The sequence below is a fragment of the Giraffa tippelskirchi genome, chromosome 1 (genome assembly GCF_054371585.1).
Source record: "Giraffa tippelskirchi isolate mGirTip1 chromosome 1, T2T-mGirTip1v1.2.pri, whole genome shotgun sequence".
Taxonomy (NCBI): domain Eukaryota; kingdom Metazoa; phylum Chordata; class Mammalia; order Artiodactyla; family Giraffidae; genus Giraffa; species Giraffa tippelskirchi.
Window position 1 is genome coordinate 25,025,729 of NC_137275.1, and position 24,389 is coordinate 25,050,117.

The following is a 24,389-nucleotide window of genomic DNA, read 5'->3' on the forward strand; positions in this document are numbered from 1 at the left end:
CCGTCAGCAGTGATTCTGGAGCCCCCCAAAATAAAGTCTGACACTGTTTCCACTGTTTCCCCATCTATTTCCCATGAAATGATGGGACCAGATGCCATGATCTTAGTTTTCTGAACGTTGAGCTTTAAGCCAACTTTTAGACCATTCAGGTATGACCTAAATCAAATCCTTTATGATTATACAGTGGAAGTGAGAAATAGATTTATGGGACTAGATCTGATAGACAGAGCGCCTGATAAACTATGTACGGAGGTTCATGACATTATACAGGAGACAGGGATCAAGACCATCCCCAAGAAAAAGAAATGCAAAAAAGCAAAATAGCTGTCTGAGGAGGTCTTACAAATAGCTGTGAAAAGAAGAGAAGCGAAAAGGAAAGGTATATCCATTTGAATGCAGAGTTCCAAAGAATAGCAAGGAGAGATAAGAAAGCCTTCCTCAGAGATCAATGCAAAGAAATAGAGGAAAACAATAGAACGGGAAAGACTAGAGATCTCTTCAAGAAAATGAGAGATACCAAGGGAACATTTTATGCAAAGATGGGCTCGATAAAGGACAGAAATGGTATGGACCTAACAGAAGCAGAAGATATTAAGAAGAGGTGGCAAGAATACATGGAAGAACTGTACAAAAAAGATCTTCACGACCCAAATAATCATGATGGTGTGATCACTCAACTAGAGCCAGACATCCTGAAAGAGGAGAGTGAAAAAGCTAACTTGAAACTCAACATTAAAAAAACTAAGATTATGGTATCCAGTCCCATCACTTCATGGCAAATAGAAAGGGGAAAAGTGGGAACAGTGAGATTTTATTTTCTTGGGCTCCAAAATCACTGCAGATGGTGACTGCAGCCACGAAATTAAAAGATGCTTGCTCCTTGGAAGAAAAGCTATGACAAACCTAGACAGCATATTAAAAAAGCAGAGACATTACTTTGCTTACAAAGATCCATATAGTCAAAGCCATGGTTTTTCCAGTAGTCACGTATGGATGTGAAAGTTGGACCACAAAGAAGGCTGAATGCCGAAGAATTGATGCTTTCGAGTTGTGTTAATGGAGAAGACTCTTGAGAGTCCTGTGGACTGCAAGGAGATCAAACCAGTCCATCCTAAAGGAAATCAGTCCTGAACATTCACTGAAAGGACTGATGCTGAAGCTGAAGCTCCAATACTTTGGCCACCTGATGCTGAGAAGAATCGAGAGCAGGAGGAGAAGGGGTGACAGGATGAGATGGTTAGATAGCATCACCGACTCAATGGACATAATTTCAGAAAACTCTGGGAGATAATGGAGAAAAGAAGAGCCTAGCATGTTGTAGTCCATGAGGTCACAAAGAGCTGGACACCACTTAGCAACTGAACTACGACAATGAAGATGATTAATGACTTGTTCACTGTCTTGGGTGCTCTGTGTGAGAAGCTGAACTTCAAATGGTGATGCTGGTAGGGAGCACCCCCACTGGGGAACCAACTGAAATCTGACAACACTAATGCCCTAGTTGTATAATCAGGTCATTAAGACCCTCAGAACTGGATTAATAAACTTCTACACAATCTCTCACTACAGAAAAAAATGCACCAAATACAACTCATAAGCTCAGTCTTTATGTTAACCACATACAGGCTCATATTAAGTGATTGCATCTAAAGAAAAGCATCTGGAAACCAACAAAGGAAATCAAGCGTGTGTGGTCATTGTCTCTACTACAGCTTCTGGCTCTATACACAAAACTACTACACTAAGGAAATCACTTGTAAAGGATGAGGACTACAAATTAAAAATTCTACCAGCCTCCCCAGTGAAGATCTCTATAGGGCTGACTGGATGGCTGTCTTCAGCTTTTTATAAGATGCACACAATCATGTTAATTTCTGCCTCGGCCAAGTTCCCAAGCACCAAGGATATGCTTGTATGGGTGTACTTGCTCTGACCTCAGTGGACAGATGAACATTCATATAGCATCTGTTCTTACTTCAGTAAATGAACATATATTTCATATGACCTCAGCAAAAAGATAATTCTGATTAGATCAAAATCACCAGTATATGAAACGAGACGCTGACTTTGCTTCCCCAGTGATTCTGGGGCTGCTATCCTGACTGTAGAGGTTACCACAGAATTCATCATTACAGAAAGAAGACAGTCAATGTGAGTCATCCCCAGTAGGAAGTGACAGACTATAATGGGTTGGGATTATAGTAGGCAGCATCTGACATGTTTCCAAATGATCCTGCCACCTAATATTCACACTCTAGTAATCCTCTCAAGTGTGAACTGAACGTAGTAACCTACTTGCAGCAAAAGGAATACAGCAAAAGTGATGCAATGTCACTCCTGTGATTAGGCTGCAAAAGACTGTGACTTGTTGGCTCTCTCTAGCTTTCTCTCTGGCATTTTGATAAAGAAAGGTGCCATGCTGTGAGACAGTCTATGGATAGGCCTAAGGAACAAGGGAGGCCTACAGTCAATAGCTCATGACGAACTAAGGCCTTAGTCAACAACCCAACTGAAGCAACTTAGCATGCACATATACAACCACCCACAGGAAACTGAATCCTGCCATCAACTATGTAAGTGAGCTGGGAAGTAGATCTTCCCCAGTCATGCATTATGATGACTGCAGTCTTTTTTGAGAGATCCTGAGTCAAAAAACACAGCTACAGTGAACCTGGATTCCTGAGCCACAGCAGCTCTGAGAAGAAATTCTGCCTATGGACACAGCTTCATGACAGCCTGACCTATGGATTTCAGACTTGCCTTGCTAGCCAATACAATCATGTAAGCCAACTCCTTACAACTGATTTTGTTTCTCTGGTTGAGCCTTGACTGATACAATCAGCATGAACAAGTCTGGTGGGTGAAAGTCTGGAAGGGGTTGATAATAAAGAGGTCTCCCTTTTCCTATAAATATGGAATAAATAGTCTGAACAGCCTTCCAAATGTTCTAGGCATTTGATTGATTCACAATGTGAATTTCTCATGGTGATGGATGTGATATATCACTTCCTATCTGGTCTATCTATACAGAATCTTACTGAATCCCCAATCCCAGACAACAGCACAGAAACTGCACTACTTCCAGGGAAGGCTAAAAAAGAGTCTATCAGAACCAAGGAAGGTACTTATATTTGAGAAGCCCTCAAGTGCTAGGGGTGGATTTATAAAAAATAAATCTGGATAGCTCCTTCCCCCTTTTGATGGCTCAGCAGAGAGGTGGCTCAACAAGTTCGAGAAAGCTCAACAAAACAGACTAACCCCAGCCAATGGAGTCCAGGGGCTCTTCCTTTCTAACAAGGTTACTTTTCCAGTCAGAGAATGTTGACATTCCTTGCCCCCATCACTCTATTAACATGTAGAGTATATTTACATATATACAGTCTGGTCCCTCACTATAGGAAACACTGTCCAAAATGTCAGATGATCTATGACCAGCCTGTTCAGTAAAATAATGCGAGTTCAGAGGATGATGTATGCACTACTATTTCTCTTATTAGTTTTCTTCCAGTAAATCATATTATACCTACACTGTAAGGTACATGAGATCTCAAAGCTATGACTTCCTACTGGGAATTTATTTACTAAAAGTTTCTTTTATTCATTTATTCACTGCTTATTGATCTCTAAATGGGTGCCAGGGCCAGACACCTAGCTAGACTCTTGGGGTAGGTCAGTGAGGGAAAAAGTAAAAAAAAAACAAAAACCTGCTCTTTAGACATTTTCATTCAAGCAGGGGAAGATAACAATAAATACCTAAGTATTATATATAATCCATAGGTGAATTTGCCACTACTGCCTCATTCCCCTTGTGAGCTGTAGGTCTGCTTCTAAAGGTGCTGGACACAATCTTTTCTGTTGTCTCTGATGATACTTTCTTCCAAGCTGCATTTTTCTCCTCAGTCCTGTTCATATGCAACAAGTATGCTCTTTTGGCCACACAATTCATACAAATTGCTATCTCTAAACTTTATTTATATCTGAATTCTCTTATCATGAAATACACACATGCACATTTATTCAGATTTAGCATTGCTGAGGTATTTATGGATGTGTAGCGGTCTAGTTTAGGGGTACCAGCTTCTTTCTGCTTAATGGTTAAGTTCTTCCAAGTAGATAATTTATTCCAGAGTCATCTGGTCATAACTATTCTACATCAAATTTATGTTTCTCTGCTCACACTCAAAACATGTTTAGCTTCTTGCTCACATCAGTCCACACTGGTGCAGCATTTTCCAGTCTGTTCCTTATTAGTCTAAGAGACAGACCATGAGAAAAAGTATTCTGTGATCAAGAAGTTTAAGAAAAGTCACATTCTAGATCACCTACTTAGAAATTCACATTGTATTAGGTTGGTACAAAAGTAATTCCAGTTTTGGACTGTGAATTTTAAATCATTGTTACTAGGCTCAAACATATCTTTACTAATCAAAATAGTAACCATTACAACCACATTTTTGCCAATGAGAAATAAGTTTGTCTATTACTGCAGCACAAAATTCCATGCTTCAGGATTCAACAAACTCTTAGAAAGCATTTTCTGCCTCTTTTTGGTTGTGGAAGTACTTTGCCTGCAAAAAGTTGTCAAGATGCTTGAAGAAGTGGTGGTCAGTTGGAGAGAGGGCAGGTGAATATGGCAGATGAGGCAAGACCACATAGCCCAATTCACTCAACTTTGGAAGCACTGACTGTGTGACGTGGTCAGGCACTGTCATAGAGAAGAACTGGGCCCTTTCTGTTGACCAATTCTGGCTGCAGGCGTTGTAGTTTTTGGTGCATCTCATAAATTTGCTGAGTATACTTCTCAGATGTAGTGGTTTTGCCAGGATTCAGAAAGCGGTAGTGGATCAGACTGGCAGCAGACCACTGAACAGTGACCGTGACCTTTTTTTTGGTGCAAGTTTGGCTTTGGGAAGTGCTTTGGAGCTTCTTAGTCCAACCACTGAGTTGGTTGTCACTGGTTGTCATGTAAAATCTACTTTGCATCACACGTCACAATCCAATTGAGAAATGGTTCGTTGTTGTATAGAATAAGAGAAGACAACACCTCAAAATGACGATATTTTGATTTGCAGTCAGCTCATGACTCAACCGGAGAAAGCAATGGCACCCCACTCCAGTACTCTTGCCTGGAAAATCCCTGGACGGAGGAGCCTGGTAGGCTACAGTCCATGGGGTCGCTAAGAGTCGGACACGACTGAGCGACTTCACTTTCACTTTTCCCTTTCATGCACTGGAGAAGGAAATGGCAACCCACTCCAGTATTCTTGCCTGGAGAATCCTAGGGACGGCGGAGTCTGGTGGACTGCTGTCTATAGGGTCGCACAGAGTCGGACACGACTGAAGCGACTTAGCAGCAGCAGCAGCAGCAGCATGACTCAACAGCTTATCGAGCTTTTTCACCTTTCTGGTTTGCTTCAAATGCCAAATGACTGTAAAATGGTCACAGAATTCTTCTGCAACTTCTCCTGTAGCTGTTAAAAGGATCAGCTTCAATGATTGCTCTCAGTTGGTCGTTGTCAACTTCCGATGGCTGGCCACTGCACTCATCTTCAAGCCTCTCCTCTACGAAGCTTCTTGAACCACCACTGCACTGTACGTTCGTTTGCAGTTCCTGGGCCAAATGCGTTGCTGAGGTTGCAAATTGTCTCTGCTCCTTTACGACCCACTTTGAACTTGAAAAAAAAAATCGCTCGAATTTGCTTTTTGTCTAACATCATTTCCCTACTCTAAAATAAATATAAAACAAGCAGCAAATAATAAGTCATTAGCAAAAAAATAAAGTGAGAAATGTGCATTACAATGATGTATAATATAACCACATTTACATATTCCAACATCAAATGGAATGTTGAACATCAAATGTTCAACAATGTAAAACCGCAATTACTTTTGCATCAACCTAAAACATCATCACTTTTAAGGCTCTGAGAAATCTCATAGTAATAAACTGTTTAACTCTGTTTACTCAGCATGTCCAATACTTACTTCACCATAAAACAGAAATTTGCTAACATTCTACAGAACCAGTGTTTCAGAGCTCAACTTGGGACAAATGCTGAGTGGGTTGATAGCATCATAGGCAAGAAATCCAGAAAAATGTGTTCCAATGTTGAGGCTGACTTTGTTAGTGTAACTTCAGGCAAGGCATCTAACCTCTCGATTCCTAGATTTCCCAATGGTAAATGGTGGTAATTACTGGCTCTCCTAGGCTTGCTTTAGGTTTCACTCAGTATCTCTAAGTATAAAACGTGAATGAAAGCACTTTGTACAAGTTTAAATAATACAGTTTTAAATCTTACTTTTTGTGTCTCTTCAAGCATTTAATTTCCATCTCATGCATATTCTTAAGTAATATTTATTCTTAAATAGTAATTTTATTGCCAAGTTCCTCTTACCAATGGTCTAATTTGTACTGTGATCCACAGCTAAGTGTAAACTATCTCCCCTCCTGTAGGAAGTTATCCTCGATTTGGCCTTCTCTCATTTCTCCCCTCTTTACTCCTTTGGTCATTTGTTGGGAAATTCTGCCTCTCCTCTGGTATGAAGTTCTGCAAGGGCACAGAGCCTATCTTCAGTACCTGGCCCATAGCAAAAATTCAGTTTAAAACTGAGTTGAATCCTAGATTGTTCCATTTTTAAGAATTACATCACCCTGTTTTCAGTTATGGTAGCCACACAACTGGGGGAGCCTACCACATATTTATCCCTGGAGAAGGAACTGGCACCCCACTCCAGTACTCTCGCCTGGAAAATCCCATGGACGGAGGAGCCTGGTAGGCTGCAGTCCATGGGGTCGCTAAGAGTCAGACACGACTGAGCGACTTCACTTTCACTTTTCACTTTCATGCATTGGAGAAGGAAATGGCAACCCACTCCAGTGTTCTTGTCTGGAGAATCCCAGGGACGGGGGAGCCTGGTAGGCTGCCATCTATGGGGTCGCACAGAGTCGGACACGACTGAAGCAACTTAGCAGCAGCAGCAGCAGCAGCTAAGAAAACATTACAAAAGAGGTTTAACCTGTGGTAATTTTCCCATAAGGATGGATCTAGTGTTTGTTACCACTTACCTACTCCTATATTCTTGGATTAATACGAGTATCTCTTTGACTACCAGGAATTATTTTCTCGACTCCCAACCAACTGAACTATTTTCTTTAGCTAACTAGTTTTTGTAAGGCCCACAAATGTTTTATCTTGGAAATCGCAAACAAGTTTAAAGTAATAGCACAGGACTGTGTCAGCACACTACATTTAGCACAGCATAATTTTTAAATCACTTTTAGAAACGTTGCCTTTTTTCATCCAGAGTTATATTCAGTCACAGTAGAACAAGGTTCTGACTACTACCTCCTGGTTGAGCTTTTAAAACCCCTGGTTATTACCCTTCATAGTGTTTCAAACAGCCTAGCTTTAATGATCACTTCAGGCTGTTTTCGATCCTCAGTTTCCATTAGTTATCTCCAGATGGCAGCAGAGGACATCAGTTGAGACTCCAGTTTAGAGGTAAAGGTGAAGTTGCTCAGTTGTGTCCGACTCCTTGCGACCCCATGGACTGTAGCCTGCCAGACTCCTCTGTCCATGGGGATTCTCCATGCAGGAATACTGGAGTGGGCGGCCATGCCCTCCTCCAGGGGATCTTCCCTATCCAAGGATCAAACCCAAGTCTCCCACACTGCAGGCGGATTCTGTACCATCTGGGCTACCAGGAAAGGTAAAGCAACACAATCAAATGCAGTGGCCTGACTTTGTCAGAGCTCTCCAAACAGTATACACGTGAGCCTCCAAAAAAGTTTTTCCATTGTAGCTGGTTTGAAGATTAACCTGCTGTGCAGCCTCTGGCTAACTTTCTGGGCAGGCCCTCAGAAGTCTGCCCATTCTCCTCCCCTTTCCTCACACTGGGCTAGTAACACACTAGCCCATGTAGGTCTGAGTCCTGGCTCATTCTGGATTAACCCGATGGCTCCACCCCTTTTATCATAATCATACTCACAAACGTGAACTCTGGGCGCTCCAGTGCCCACCTCTGTCCTTCAACCAGATACCAGATTTGGCCTACTCTAGCTACTGTAGCTATTGTAGCCAGGGCTTCTGTGTAACCAATGCCTGCCCAAAGGGCCTTTGGCTGAATGCACCCTGAAAGTGGCATCATTTTGTCAGCCCAGCTGAGACTGGGTCAGGTCCAATGTATGTTCGGTGAAGGAAATGGGCACTTTTCCTCTCAACATAAATTTGCTCACTCCAGCCTTCATTTGTCCCTCAAGGAGAACAGTTAGTCTACTTCCAACTCAGGGTCAGGACTAGAGTAAGGCAAAAAAGGTATGTAAAGTGCAAAATTTAAGGAAGCACTCATTCTCTGGATCATGCAGGTGCAAATGATGCATGTATATGACCCTAAGCATGAAGACTTCCTTAAAGTCTTCCTTTTGTGCCCCAGGGATCTCAATGGCTACACAGCTTCTGCCATTAAATCAAAAGTGGACCAACTGCCCTCCCCACTCCATCCTCCAGGTATAATGTCTCATCAGCACTTCTCTGTTCTTTTGTTATCTCATAATATGCTGGCACATTTGAGTTTCGGTCTAAACTTCTATCCCACTTCCAAGGCCCTACTTCAGTACTTTCTCTGCTTGATAAGCAGCCATGGTTTTGGGTTCAGGTAGACAATCACATTCATGAGACCCCAAAGGCATCCCCTCACCAGTTGACTTGGTTTTGTAGGCAGAGAACAGGGCATACTACTTTGGAGTGATATGGGATATAAACCTTCAACACAAGTCCTCACAGCAGTCCAGAGCTGTCCTTCAGCCCCTAGAATGACATCTCTGGTACAAGACAACAAGATTACACAGGTGGGTACAGGACCCATCCTAGCTTAGTATCCTCATGCCACATACAGAAGACAACATCTCTTACATCAATCAGTCCATGAGTACACTCCAGCACTCAGCAAGAATGCTTCAGTACATCACACCACATTCAGGAATGCCCAAAGCTATGGCTTCCCTCCAGTTATTTATACTTCATTCACAATCTCTCAGCTCATGCACTCTAGCAATCAAGGGTTATGTTTACCATTAGGCAGCGTTGCATGGTTACACAGTTGTCATTCCCTCTGTAGTAGATTACAGAGAAACAGTGCTAGAAGATCAACAAGAGGCGATTTTCATAGGACGAAGGAGAAAGAGTTTTGTTAACCCTTGACTCATATACAAGGTACAGTATCATAAAATTTCAGAATGCTGGGGATAAGGAAATATCCTAGAACCTCCCAGAGGAAAAAACAGGTCTCACTCAAAGTTTCAGTGATGAGAATGGCTTCACACTTTTTAACAGCAACATCAGAAACTAAAAGATAGTGAAGGAATATCTCCAAAATTCCAAGAGAAATAATTCTCAAAACAGAAATACAAATCTACAAACTATTATTCAAGTCTTTAAAGGTAGGTTTTTCAGACGTACAAAGTCTTAGAAAATTTGCCTCACTGTCTCTTTCCTCAGAAAGCTTCTGAAGAATCTCTACCCCTTCCAAAGTAAGGAGTATTTCAATAAAGAGGAACAAATTCAAGATATAGGGGATTCCTCATAGGTCAGAAGCAAAAGAAAGTCTCAGAACAGCAGTGAGGAGAGATTTCAGGATATTTTCACAAAGCAGGACGATGGAGTACGGGGCGGGGGGGTAGGGGAGAGTATCTGATATGCCTAAATGTATTGAGAAGATGTGCATTTCTAACGGTTCAGGGGGTGAATTACAGATGGCATATAAAAAACTAAGGAAACAGAAAATCATACAACTAATAACTCTGGAGTAAAAGAAGTACTTAAAAAGAAAATGTAGCAGTCTTTACTACACTGGAAGAATGGGAAGGGAAAATGCACAAATATTGAGGAGGGTGTTGTTTATCAGATACTTTTAATTTACTGACCTAACAGCTATTTCTTATTCCCTTCTCCCCTGCCTCCTTACACAATAGAGGCTGTAAAAGCTAATTACCCTCTTTGCAAGATTTTCTTGTAGTTCAGTTCAGTTCAGTTCAGTCGCTCAGTCGTGTCTGACTCTTTGCGACCCCATGGACTGCAGCACACCAGGCCTCCCTGTCCATCACCAACTCCCAGAGTTTACCCAAACTCATGTCCATTGAGTTCGTGATGCCATCCAACCATCTCATCCTCTGTCGTCCCCTTCTCCTCCTGCCCTCAATCTTTCTCAGCATCAGGGTCATTTCCAATGAGTCAGCAGATGACCAAGTAGCTGTTCCAGTCAATAACACACAATCTGGTGAAATCTACCTGGAGTTTCTGGGGAAGCTTTACCCTCTTGGTTAAACAGGCAGATTTGGCTGCCATCCTCCTTTCCCTTCATTTCATCTTGGACATGGATTGATGCCTATATCTGCCAACAGTCACACTGAAAACATGAATCAACAAACTCAATATGCTAAAGGTGGTGGGCAAGAAACAAAGAGTCTGAGTTACTTATGATGTAGCTGAGTTCCTGTACAAACTCTGGACAGCCCACCTGTAGTTTTTTGATTAAATGAGAGCCACCAGGCAGGTTTTCTGTTACAACTGCATGCAATAAAGAACTCCTAATTAATGTAGGGTATATTAGAGCTAAATACTTATTCTCTATCAGTATTGGGAAGTCAATAAATAATGTCTAACATTTTTAAATCAAGAAAAACATGCTAAAGCATGTTATTTACTTAGAAACATGCAGTAAGTATCTAAAAAATAATTAAAAAACAAAAAGAATGCCACTGAGGAGTGGGAATTGGGGACAGAAAGGGGTAGGGCAGGGGTAGGGCTATTTTTCACTGTAAGCCTTATATGTAGGGTTCTGAACCAGACACTTATTTGTTGTGGGGGCTCTCTGTGAACAGTTTGGCAGTGTTCTTTGGCCTATACCCACTAGATGGTACTAGCACAGGGAGATGGTGTAACAATTAAAAATGTTTCCAACTACGGTCAACTGATCCTACCAGACAAAACTGCTCCTGGTTGAGAACTATTACCTTATATTACTATTTTATTTTTAAAATTTTCAATAATACTGTATGATTTTGATAAAACTAAATTATGGAAAAATAAACTAACGGTATGAAAAGAGCTAGACAGGAGACCACCAATGACTTTTCTCCCTTCAAGACCTCCCACTTTCCTTCCTGACTTCTCCCTGGGCCTAAGAGACTCCCTCCTGCCCTCCCAGACACACACAGACAGAACAGAGACACTTACCACCTAGAAACGCACACTCATAGTGGTTGCAGGTCTTGTTTGTGCTCTGAAGGATAAGGTTATTGCCAGCCTCATCCTGTGACACAAGAAAAACCTCATTCAGAGGTATTAAAACAATTCTTTCACTTTCTTTATCAAAAAATTTTTCAACGGCAACTCCAAAACATGTTTTGATGGTTAGCAGAACATGTTGGTCATCAGCAGCTTGAGGTTTTGATGAATATGCCAAGGTGAAATGGCCAAGTCGGGCTTGGTTCAGCCCTCCAAATGTAAATGAAGTATTCAGCCTTACGCTGTACACCACGTTTTTGTAACTGTTCTCACAAGATCTTCTCAGCAACTGCAGAGCTTTTGTCAGGTAAAAATGGAAAGCTTTGAACTGGAAGCCATAGATATAATCTTTTCGAGACTGGCCAGCCATTTCCATAGCTTCATTGAACAGATGGTAAAAGGAAGACTGCTCTTGAGCTTCAGAAATATAGGCCATCAGGGCTATACCATAGTTATCCTTGAAATTCACAGGGAGAAAGAGCTGAGGCTTCCTAGCTTCCCATTTGGCTTCTGCATTTTCCCACACGTCTTCTAAGAGCTGGAGGCTTGCTTTTTCCTCCTTGAACAGTTGAGGAACATATTTGATTTCCATCCGGTTACTGCATTTCAGGTATTCATCATCAAATGCATTATCTGCCATATCTAACATTTCAGCTTTCACCTGCAAAGGAAAAGGAAATTAGTACTCTTGAAATAAAAGTATTTAGTGTGTATCATTTTCTCTCAATTTTCTGCAAAGAATCCTGCATCTTCTCAAACCCTGCTAAGACTCTCTTCCTTGCTCACAACGAACTTCTGATATCTTTTTACATAGGAAGTATATTCCACTGTTAGTGATAACTTCTCCCAGCTGTAACATATTTATATGAAAGAGTAAATGGGAAGTATGAGCATGACCATGCCTATAAGTCATTCATCTGAACCTTGTAGTACAGAGGAAAGGAAATGAGTGTGAAACAAAAGAAATGGGTGGCAGTCCTGGCTCTGAACGATATTCTCAGCTAGACTTCCTCAACCACTCAAGACTATTGAGTGAATCTGAAATGCCTTGTATGAAATACTTTACTAGATGGATAAATACATAAAGGCAAATATTACCCCTTTTTCTTTGAGGACACCCCTCCCTTTTCTGTATGGTTTGGCTAGGACTAATTCTGCATCTTCAGCCCCTATGATAAGCAATGATGCAGGCTTAAAAACCAGAGCACTCCCAGATAAACAAAAGGCTTTCTTTTCCTTCAACCATAAGCTCTAAGGATAATATTGGCTTGGGGAAGCCAATAGTTACCCTTTAAGTCTCTTGAAGAATCCTGTCTGCAAATAAAGCAACAAAGCAACAAAGAAAGATTTATAGAGCTTAGAGGTGAAGAGAGATGAGGTCCTGATAACATTGCTTAAGGCCTGAGTCGAGCATTACCTGAAAGGTGTATTTGTTTCAGTTGTTTGAAACAGTAAATTCCCTATTCACCTGGGCTTTCTGTTCTGTGCAAATGGAAAAGGACTCAAGCCAGTGCAGTTGCTCAGTCGTGTCTGACTCTTTGTGATTCCATGGACTGTAGCCTACCAGGCTCCTTCATCCATGGAATTTTCCAGGCAGGAGTACTGGAGTGGGTTGCTATTTCCTTCTCCAGGGGATCTTCCTGACCTGGGGATTGAACCCAGGTCTCCCGCATTGCAGGCAGACATTTTACCATCTGAGCTACCAGGGAAGCCCTAAACATCTGTTAAATGATACGCATAACATAAGAAGCAAGGTGGTGTAGTGTAACTAACACTAGCTTTGAGCCAGATAGATCTGGGTTCAAATTCCATTTCTATTACTAACTAGGTACTAATTACTTATAAGACTTGACATTTCTGAGCTTCAATAGCTCTCACTAAAGGAACACTTCTTCTTAGACTCCTTTGCAGGTCCAGCATATTCCAATTGGCCATTAAAGGTCGCAGTTTCTCAAGGCTATTTATTTTCCAAACCTCAAGTCTACCCTTAGGCAATGATATACGACCCACAGTTTCAACGATCATCTGAATATCTCTGACCTGTTGTGTAAGTGCAAGATCTATATAGCAATTGCCTAATTAATAACTACACTTGTTCTGTATATCAACTGCCTACTTAATAATTTCACTTGAGTTGCTCAAAGACCCTTCAAACAAAACAGTCTAACAGCAAGGCCAAACTTACAACCCTACTGTCTACAGCTAGCATTGACCTAGTCCTTATATAAAACCATCCATTCATTTGTGAAATTTTCTTAGATTTCTCCTTCTCACTCATGCCCTGCACTCCTAAGGCCTAAAAAACTTCTCAAGAGTGCTTTCTGTGTGTGCAGCACTAAGTGTTCATATATACTAACTCATTTAATCTTCGTGGTAACTCTGTGAGGTAGGTTTAGTTCAGTTCAGTCACTCAGTCGTGTCCGACTCTTTGTGACCCTGTGGACTGCAGCACGCCAAGCTTCCCTGTCCATCACCAACTCCTGGAGCTTATTCAAACTCGTGCCTATCAAGTCAGTGATCCCATCCAACCATTTTATCCTCTGCTGTCCCCTTCTCCTCCTGCCTTCAATCTTTCCCAGCATCAGGGACTTTTCCAGTGAGTTAGTTCTTCACATCAGGTGGCCAAAGTATTGGGAGTTTCAGCTTCAGCATCAGTCTTTCCAATAAGTCAGGACTGATTTCCTTTAGGATGGACTGGTTGGATCTCCTTGAAGCCCAAGGGACTCTCAAGAGTCTTCTCCAACACCACAGTTCAAAAGCATCAATTCTTCGGCACTCAGCTTTCCTTATAGTCCAACTTCACATCCATAGATAGTTAGGTACTATTATTAGTCCCTCTTTTAAAGATGAGGAAACTAAGGCAGGGAGATTAACTTGTATGGAATTCAGATGTGAACCCAGGCAATCTGGCTCCAGAGTCTGTTTCTTAACCAAAATGTGTTTCTGATGATAAAGACCACTGACATTCATATAGCACTTAAAAAGATTTTAACTTTGTCCTTATAACAACACTTATGAAAGGTCTGGAGTAAAACTCACAACACCATCTTACAAGTAGTGCTAGTAGGAACTGTACTGGCATCAGAAACCGTCTGATTACTAGCCACAAAATAATCTGTTGGGAAAGTCACTGAGACCCCTGAAATTCTAGGTCCATAGGTCAGTTTCTTGAAGTGGGAATTTGAGCGTTACTAGATCAAATCATTGCCATCTCCTAGTCAAGAAATGCACTTTCCTCCACAGCACAGAATGTACCAGTGTGCATCCTGGGCACCAATGTCTAACTTATCCTCAAGACTTCAACATATTATAAGACATCATGCCCTGCAACCACCTCCCACATTCTTCACATCACATCCAAGAGCTGATCCACTGTGTTCCTCTCTTTGCCCTGTGCCTCTAACCAGTCTCCACATGTCTAATTTTAGACGTCAAGTCTTTCTGGCCCAAGGCCACAGCTGATTGTGTGTTCTGAACAGTGAGTACCTTGAGCAGTGAAAAAGCCCACAGACGCCACCACCATTCAGGGAAAACTGAATGGACATTAAGGAACAGGTACAAAGGCTAGGTGAGCCCACTAACTATATTTTCTTCCTGAGTTATCCACTGAAACAAGGCTATATGGATGAAGCTTAATTACCAAAAATTTATTACAAAAATGTAAAAATGATTTTAAAAGGCTTCAGTTAAATTATGAAACATTCATAAATAAACACATCAAAATTATGTTGCAGAAAAATATTAAAAAGGCAAATCAAAATCACAGTGAGACACCACCTCATATCCATTAGGATGGATATAAAGATAAGGAAAAAAGGGAAAATAGCAAATGTAGGCAATGATCTAGAGAAACTTAATCCTCACACACTGCTGTGTAAGTAATACAAAATGTGGAAAACAATTTGGCAGTTCCTCACAATGTTAAACATTGAGCCACCATATGACCCAGCAATTATATACTTCTGGTATAAACCCAAGAGAACTGAAAACATATGTTCACACAAACAAAAATCTGTATGCAAAAGCTTGTGGCAGGACTATTGATTTCTAAGTCCTGAATGAGGAAATGGCAACTCATTCCAGCAGTCTTGCCTAGAAAAATCCCTTGGACAGAGGAGCCTGGGAGCTCCAGTTCATGGGGTCACAATGGGCATGCATGCTCACATTCATTCATAAGAACCAAAAGTGGGGCAAACTCAAATGCCCAACAATTAATGAATGGATAAACAAAATGTGGCATAACCATGCAATGTAATATTACTATACTACAAAAAAGAACAAAGTACTAATATACACTGCAACATGTGTGAAGCTTGAAAATGTTAAGCTAAAAGAAGCCACAGAAAAGGCCAGATATTGTATAATTCCATTCAGATGAAATGTTCAGAATCTGCAAATTCATAGAGACAAAGCAGATTAGCGGATTTCAGGGGATACAGGGAAGAGGGAATTGGAATTGACTGCTAACAGCTACTGGGCTTCTTTTGGGGGTGATAGGAATCCTATAATGAGATAAAGTGATGAGGGTTGCACAACACAGTGAATATATGACAATCACTGAACTATACACTTTAAAGTGGTATATTTTTATATGGGAATCACACATTAATTTTTTAAAAGTCACACTGAAAAACAGGTAGCAGAATATACAATGATTCTATAAACAATATTTCAGAATATTAAACTCAAAATGGATGAAGTTTTTAAGAATTTAACACATTTTAAAGAGGGTGCTTCAAATCAGTGGACAAATACTCAGTAGTGATGTGAAAGCTAACAATGTGGGGGGAAAAAATCAAGTGAGATACCTGGCTCATATTTTACATAAAAACATGTTACAGAATGTTTAAAGATTCAATTGTAAAAAACAAAATCATGAAAATTCTATCAGAATAAAAGAATACTGAACGTGAGAAAAGAGCCACTATATAAAACATGGGAAACATGTAGACATTGCATTGTCAACGTATATGATGAAAAATACATGTTTTTAGAATATCTGATGCCACGGACAGACACCTGTAGCACAGTATTAACTTAAAAAGGTAAAAAAAAATACTATATGTAGTGTGAATCTATCTTGTAAATTACAACATAAATACATAGAAAAAAGCTGAGAAGCCTACAAACCAACAGATTAAGACTCATTCCCTCTGGGTGGAAAACTGTGGATGATTTTTACTTTCCTCCCTTTGTCTACTTTTGATTTTTAATTTTCTACAGTTAACATGTATCAGTGTGTAAAAGGTAAGATCTACATTTTAAAAAACTAACTTATAGCAATTCTATCTGTCCTCATTTCTATCATCAACCCACACAAATGCCTCCGGCAACCTTATACCAAGAGTTCCCGTTCCAATGATCACATGTTTCCCATTCCTAACATTACCTGGAGGACGTCCATTAGAATCATAGGTGCCAACAGCACGGTGACCATTTCAAAATGTCCTGTCTTCATTTTTCTCTTCTAAATTAAAATGAAGGAATTCCAATTTAGTAGACTTAAAAAAAAGTTTAGGGAAATAGAACAGGATGACACATACGATATACATTTTTTCATTCTGGGTAAGAGTGGGTATCATGATGGTTAGGAAGTGATTATGAATAAATTCCCAATGGCTGAAAGGGGCATTAGATTTTGTCTGGTGATCTAACACCTTCATTCTACACATGAGGAAACAAAAGCTCAGAAAACTTCAGATATTTGCTCAGGATTAAATCTGTCAATTTCCATTCTCCTTTAGACATGTTGTCTCTCCCACCAATAGTCACTGATAGTCAATTATTCTTCCTCCCTCTCAATATCCCCTCATCATACACAGGAAATCACAAACTGAAAAAAAAAAGAAAAAGAAAAACACAACACCATTGCAGATTGGTCTCCTAGCTCCCAGTCTCCAAGAATTCTCCAGGAGTTAGTATCCACATACATCATCCATTCTTCATCCTCTTTGCAAACCAAGTGATGCCCGTTTGGTAGGATGAAGACAAGTAGTGGTAAAAACCAGAAGGTTATCCAGGGTGTTCTCTTTCTCCCAAATATTCTCATTTAAGAGAAGCCAAGGATAAAACAAGCACCCTGAATAACTTCCTGAAAGCAGGAATGAGAATAAGAAGGAAGTGAACAGGAAGCAACTCTGGTAAGATTATATAACTCTACAGGCTGTGTGCCCAATATTCATCCCAACATTCATGAGACAGAAGTAGGTAAACAGGAGGGTAAGAGGCCATCAAGGGCTGAAGCTGTCCCAGAATCACTAACTGATTCAATTAATTAAAGACTGCTTTACGGCTTCTTCCACATACCTAAAACAAAGTTGACATGACAGGAACTGAACTCTCTTTTTCATCCTACCAATCACCATATTCTGGAACCTGAAAGTGGGGATGAACAGCACAGGGGAAAGTAGTCTTCCCTTTGGCCCCAGATTGCCATCTTTATTCATGAGCAGTTTCTTTCATTAAAGATATTAAAAGATAGCACAAAAATGCCACTTCTGTGTTAATCGTCCCTTTAGAAAAGAGATTTTGAAAATAACACTTGACAGATAACTGTCACAAGGCAAGCTCTGAATGAGGATTTTCTTAAAAAATCTTCACTTCCGTAGTCTGAATGTAAATAAGTCAAAATGTTTACCTGGCTTTTCTGCCTGTGGAGTTTTAAATGATGCTAGATCTCACTGTTTCCCCACTCTCTCAGTTGTGGTGAGGGTGTCTTCAGGATAGGAGGTTGTTGACACTGAGAGCCGAAAAGGGAATGCTTTTCTTTTTATAAACATCCCCAGCAGTAGCTTGGCAGTGGCACATTACCTCATTTGTGTTCTGCTATTTATATCTGGCCCCCACACTATCCCTTGGAATCACCACCATTAACACATGAAATCTCCAAGAGGCTTGTAAAGCCACAGCAATTCCCTCCAACCACACAGCATGTTCAGTCTGAGCCCTCAGTTCTGGGCTTCTCAGAGAGTGATCACACTTCCCATTCCTAACCTTTTGACCCTTTGATTCTGAGATGTCAAGCTAAAGCAAGGATTTTACCCTCGCTAGATGGTTCACATAACTCAGGGGACTTCCTGTGTTAATCACCGTCAACGGTGATGGCTACCCCCATTCACTCAACCGGCTTACTGTATTTTAGGTACTGTGCCAGGTGCTGGGACGCACAAGGAAAACAAATCTGAAAAGCACACAAACTAACAAAAGATGTGAAACTTATCCAGAATACATGTTAAGAATCTTAAGTACAAAGCCCAGTGAGAGCACTAAGAAGGGAAGGATTTGGCGGTATCTGCAACTATAGCTCTCATTTGAGTAAAGTACGCCTAGTAAATACATTGACTGCAATGTTGAAGACCGTATGTTATTTGTTTTTCTCTCCCCGACTTATTTCTTGGCATAATGCCCTCAAGAGCCATCCACATTGTTACAAATGGCATTATTTCATTCTTTTTATGGCTGAGTAATATTACATTATATATGTACCACATCTTCTCTATCCACCTAACTGTCCATGGACACAGATTGCTTCCGTATCTTCTTGTTCAGTCGCTCAGCTGTGTCCAACTCTTTGAGACGCCATGGACTGCAGCACACCAGGCTTCCATGTCCTTCACCATCTCCCAGAGTTTGCTCAAACTCACATCCATTGAGTTGGCGATGCCATCCAACCACTTCGTCCTCTGTCATCCCCTTATCCTCCTGCCTTCAATCTTTCCCAACATGTAAATAATGCTATCAAGAACATGAAAGTACAGAAATCTTTTCAACTGTTTTAACTTTCTTTGGGTAAATACTCAGAAGTGGAATTGTTAGATCATTTGTTGTTACTGTTGCTGTTCAGTTACTAAGTCATGTTCAACTCTTTGTGACCCCGTGGACTACAGCATGCCAAGCTCCTCTGTCCCTCCAGTATCTCCCAGAGTTTGCTCACTCGTGTCCACTGAGTCGATGATGCTATCTAACCATCTCATCCTCTGTCACTCCCTTCTCTTTTTGTTTTCAGTCTTTCCCAGCATCAGGGTTGTTTCCAATGAGTTGGCTCTTGCATCAGGTGGCCAAACTATCTGAGTTTCAGCTTCAGCATCAGTCCTTCCAGTGAATATTCAGGGTTGATTTCCTTTAGGATTGACTGGTTTGATGATCTCCTTGCTGTCCAAGGGACTCTCAAGAATCTTCTCCAGCACCACAATTCAAAAGCATCAGTTCTTTGGTGTTCAGTCTTCTTTATGGTCCAACTCTCATATCCATACATGACTACTGGAAAAACCATAGCTTTAATTACACAGACCTTTGTCAGCAAAGTGATATTTCTGCTTCTTAATATGCTATCTAGGTTTATCATAGCTTTCCTTCCAAGGAGCAAGCGTCTTTGAATTTCACAGCCGCAGTCACCCTCCACAGTGATTTTGGGGCCCAAGAAAATACAATTCTGTTTTTAGTTTTTTGAAGAACTCCCCATAATATTTTTCATAGTGAATGCACCAATTTACATTCCCACCAAGAGTGCGTAAGTATTTCTTTTTCTTCACACCCTCCAATATTTGTTGTGTTTTTTATAAGAGCCATTCTAACAGGTGTGAGGTAATATTTCACTGTGGTTTTGATGTGCATTTCCCTGTTGATTAGTGATACTGATCTTTCCATGTGTCTGCTGGCCATGTGTATAGATTATTTGAAAAAAATCTCTCTTCAGGTCTTCTGTTCATTTTTATATTCATTATTTCTGATTGAGTTGTTATGAGTTCTTTACATATTTTGGATACTAACCCTTTATCATATGTATGATTTGCAAATATTTTCCACCATTCAGGTCGTATTTTCATTTTTAGATGGTTTCCTTTATTGAGCAGAAACTCCTTAGTTCAGTTGAGTACCATTTTTTGATTTTTGCTTATACTTCCTTTGCTTTTGGTGTCAAATTAAAAAAATCTCCACTAAGACCAATGCCAAGGAGCTTACCACTTATGTTTCCTCTAAGAGTTTTATGGTTCAGGTCTTACATTCAAGTCTTTAATACATTTTGAGTTAATTTTTGTGTATGATGTGAGATAGTGGTCTGGTTTCATTCTTTTCCATATGCCTGTTCAGTTTTCCCAACATCATTTACTGACGAGATTCCTTTCCCCATTGCATATTGGCTCCTTTGTTGTAAGTTAATTGACCATATATGCATGGGTTTATTTCTGGGCTTGCCATTCTAGTTCACTGATCTATGTGTCTGTTTTTATGCCAATACCACAGTTTTTATCACTATGCATGTGTGTTAGTCACTCAGTCATGCCCAACTCTTTGTGACCCCATGGACTGCAGCCCACCAGGCTCCTCTGCCCATGGGATTCTCCAGGCAAGGATACTGGAGTGGGTTGCCATTTCCTTCTCCATTTGATTACTATAGCTTTATAATAAAGTTTGAAATCATGGCACACAATACTTGCAGCTTTGTTCTTCTTTCCCAAGATTGTTTTGGCTGTTTGGAGGTTTATGTGGTCCCAAACAAGTTTTGGGCTTCACTGGTGGCTCAGACAGTAACGATGCAATGCCAGAGACGCGGGTTCGATCCCTGGAAGATCAGGAAGATCCTCTGGAGAAGGGGATGGCAACACACTCCAGTATTCGTGGCTGGAGAATTCCACAGAGAGAGGAGGCTGACAGGCTATACAGTCCATGGAGTCACAGAGTTGGACAAGACTGAGTGACTAACGCTTATTTACTAAACAAGTTTTAGAATTTTTTTTTGGTCCTACTTTGTGGAAAATTCCATTGGAATTTTGAAATGGATTGCACTGAATCTATAGACTGCTTTGGGTAGTATAGACATTTTAACAATATGGATTCTTCTAGTCCCTAAGCATGGAATATCTATTCATCTGCATCTTCTTCACCTTCTTTCATCTCCTTGATTAAATTTATTCATAGGTACTTTATTGTTTTTGATGAACTATAAATGAGATTATTTTTCTTTATTTCTGATAGTCCATTATCAGTGCATTGAAATATAAGAGATTTCTGTGTACTGATTCTGTATCCTAAAACTTCACTGAATTTATTAATTCTAGTTTTTGGAGGAATCTTTAGGATTTTCTGTATATAGCATCATGTCATCTGCAAACAGTGACAGTTTTACTTCTTCCTTTCCAATTCAGATGATTTAATTTCGTTTTCTGCTGGACTGCTCTGATTAGGACTCCCAATACAATGCTGAGTAAGTGTCTAGAGTGGCCATCCTGGTCTTGCACGTGATTTTAGATGAAAAGCTTTCAGCTTTTCATCATTGAGCATATTAGCTGTAGATCCATTACAGACAACCCTACTATGTGGAGGTACGTTCCCTCTATACTGACTTTGGCACACTTGAGAACTCTTTTTAATCAAAACTAGGTGTTAAATTTTGTCAAGTGCTTTTTCTATATCTGTTATGATGATCATGTGATTTTTATCTTTCATTTTGTTAATCTGCAGTATTTCACTGATTGATTTGTGACTCTGAACTATCCCTGCATCCCTGGAATAAATTCCACTTGATAATGGTGTATAATACTTTTAATGCATTGTTGAACTCAGTTTGCTAATAATTTGTTAAGGATTTTTACATCTATGTTCATCAGGGATACTGGCCTGAAATTTTCATTTTTTTGTAGTGTCTTTGTCTGGATTTGGTATCAGGCTAAGAATGGCCTTATAAAATGAATTATGAACTTAGATGTTTTTCCTCCTCTTCTATTTCTTGGAAAAGTCTGAGAAGGACTGGTGTTAATTCTTTTTCAAATACTTGGTAGAATTTGTCATTGAAACCATCTGGACTTTTATTTGGGGCAAGTTTTTTATTATTGATTCAACCTGCTTACTAATAATCAGTCTCTTCTGATTTTCTGTTTCTTCCTGATTCACTGCTGGAAGGTTGTTACTAGGAATTTATCCATTTCTTCCAGGTTTCCCAACTTATTAGCATATACTTTATTTGAAGCAGTCTCTTACAATTCAGTTCAGTCACTCAGTCATGTTCAACTCTTTGAAACCCCATGGACTGCAGCACACCAGGCTTCCCTGTCCATCACCAACTCCCGGAGCTTACTCAAACTCAAGTCCATTGAGTCGGTGATGCCATCCAACCATCTCATCCTCTGTTGTCCCCTTCTCTCCCTGCCTTCAATTTTTCCCAGCATCAGGGTCTTTTCCAATGAGTCAGTTCTTTGCATCAGGTGGCCAAAGTATTGGAGCTTCAGCATCAGTCCTTCCAATGAATATTCAGGACTGATTTCCTTTAGGATGGACTGGTTTGATCTCCCTGCAGTCCAAGGGACTCTCAAGAGTCTTCTCCAACATCACAGTTCAAAAGCATCAGTTCTTCAGTGTTCAGCTTTCTTTATGGTCCAACTCTCACATCCATACACGACTACTGGAAAACCCACAGCTTTGACTAGACAGAGCTTTGTCGGCAAAGTAATGTCTCTGCTTTTTAATATGCTGTCTATGTTGGTCATAGCCTTTTTTCCAAGGAAAAGCTTTTCTTCCAAGTTTCTAACGATCCTTTATATTTCTGTGATATCATCTGTAATGTCTTCTCTTTTGTTTCTCATTTTGAGTTCTCTCTTCTCAGTGTGTCTAGCTAAAGATTTATCCATTTTGCTTATTTAACAAAACAGCTCTTGATTTCATTTATCTTCTCTATTGTCGTTGTTTCTTTTCATTTATTTCTAGTATGAATTTTGCTATTTCCTTCCTTCTAACTTTGGGCTTTATTTATTCTCTGCTTTCTAGTTCCTTGAGATGTAAGGTTAGGTTGTTTGAAATGTTCCTGGTTCTTGCAGTAGGCATTTATCACTATGAATTCTCCTCTTAGAGCTGCTTTTACTGCATCCCACAAATTTTGGGTATACTGCCGTTTTTGTTTGTCTCAAGGTATTTTTTTTATTTTGCTTTCAATTTTTTCTTTGACCTACTAACTATATAAGAGTATGCTGTTTAATATTTCAGTTCAGTTCAGTTACTCAGTCGTGTCTGACTCTTTGAAACCCCATGGACTGCAGCACGCCAAGCTTCCCTGTCCATCACCAACTCCCACAGCTTGCTCAAACTCATGTCCATCGAGTCAGTGATGCCATCCAACCATCTCATCCTCTGTCCCCTTCTCCTCCTACCTTCAATCTTTCCCAGCATCAGGGTCTTTCCCAGTGAGTCAGATCGTCACATCAGGTGGCCAAAGTATTGGAGTTTCAGCTTCAGCATCAGTCCTTAAAATGAATATTCAGGACTAATTTCCTTTAGGATTGACTGGCTGGCTCTCCTTGCAGTCCAAGGGACTCTCAAGAGTCTTCTCCAACACCACAGTTCAAAAGCATCAATTCTCTGGCACTCAGCTTTCTTTATGGTCCAACTCTCACATCCATACATGACTACTGGAAAAACCATAGCTTTGACTAGATGGGACTTTGTTGGCAAAGTAATGTCTTAGCTTTTTAATATGCTGTTTAGGTTGGGCATAGCTTTTCTTCCAAGGAGCATGCATCTTTCAATTTCATGGCTGCAGTCACCATCTGCAGTGATTTTGGAGCCCAAGAAAATAAAGTCTGTCACTGTTTCCACTGTTTCTCCATCTATTTGCCAGGAAGTGATGGGACTGGATGACATGATCTTAGTTTTTTGAATGCTGAGTTTTAAGCCAGAGTTTTTTCACTCTTTCACTTTCATCAAGAGGCTCTTCAGTTCCTCTTCACTCTCTGCCATAAGGACTTAATCTTTACATATTTATAAATTTCCCAGTTTTCTTTTTATAATTGATTTCTAGTCTCATGCCATTGTGATTAGAAAAGATGCTTAATATGATCTCAATTTTCTTAAATTTAAAAAAATTTTTCCCTAACATATAATCTATCCTAGAGAATATTCTATATACACTTGAGAAAAATGAGTATTCTACTGCTTTCAGGTAGCATGTCCTGTACATTTCTGTTAAGTCTATGTCATTTAAGGCCAATGTTCCCTTATTCATTATCTGTCTGGATGATCTATCCACTGATATAAGTGGGATATTAAAGCTCCCTACTATTATTGTACTGCTATCTATTTCTTCCTTTAGGCCTGTTAATATTTGCTTTATATACT

The 24,389-nt window shown here is 40.2% G+C and overlaps 1 protein-coding gene across 50 annotated transcripts in view; it reads right to left on the reverse strand.

Annotated features, from left to right (window-relative positions):
* The window catches only part of ART3 (ADP-ribosyltransferase 3 (inactive)), a 126,204-nt gene that overhangs the window by 23,162 nt on the left and 78,653 nt on the right, over positions 1-24,389 (reverse strand). For 30 of the 50 annotated variants that reach the window (XR_014080908.1, XR_014080907.1, XR_014080904.1 and 27 more), the window contains 2 exons: positions 16,675-16,752; positions 11,235-11,946 (listed from right to left, as the gene is read on the reverse strand). Coding sequence is in view for 42 of the 50 variants with exons in the window: in XM_081585338.1 (XP_081441464.1) it covers positions 11,235-11,946; positions 16,675-16,752 (790 nt within the window). In the remaining 8 variants the exon portion in view is untranslated. Of the gene's footprint in view, positions 1-11,234; positions 11,947-16,674; positions 16,753-17,922; positions 18,027-24,389 lie in introns of those variants that run through there. The other 20 variants (XR_014080906.1, XR_014080890.1, XR_014080905.1 and 17 more) reach the window with 1 other exon arrangement.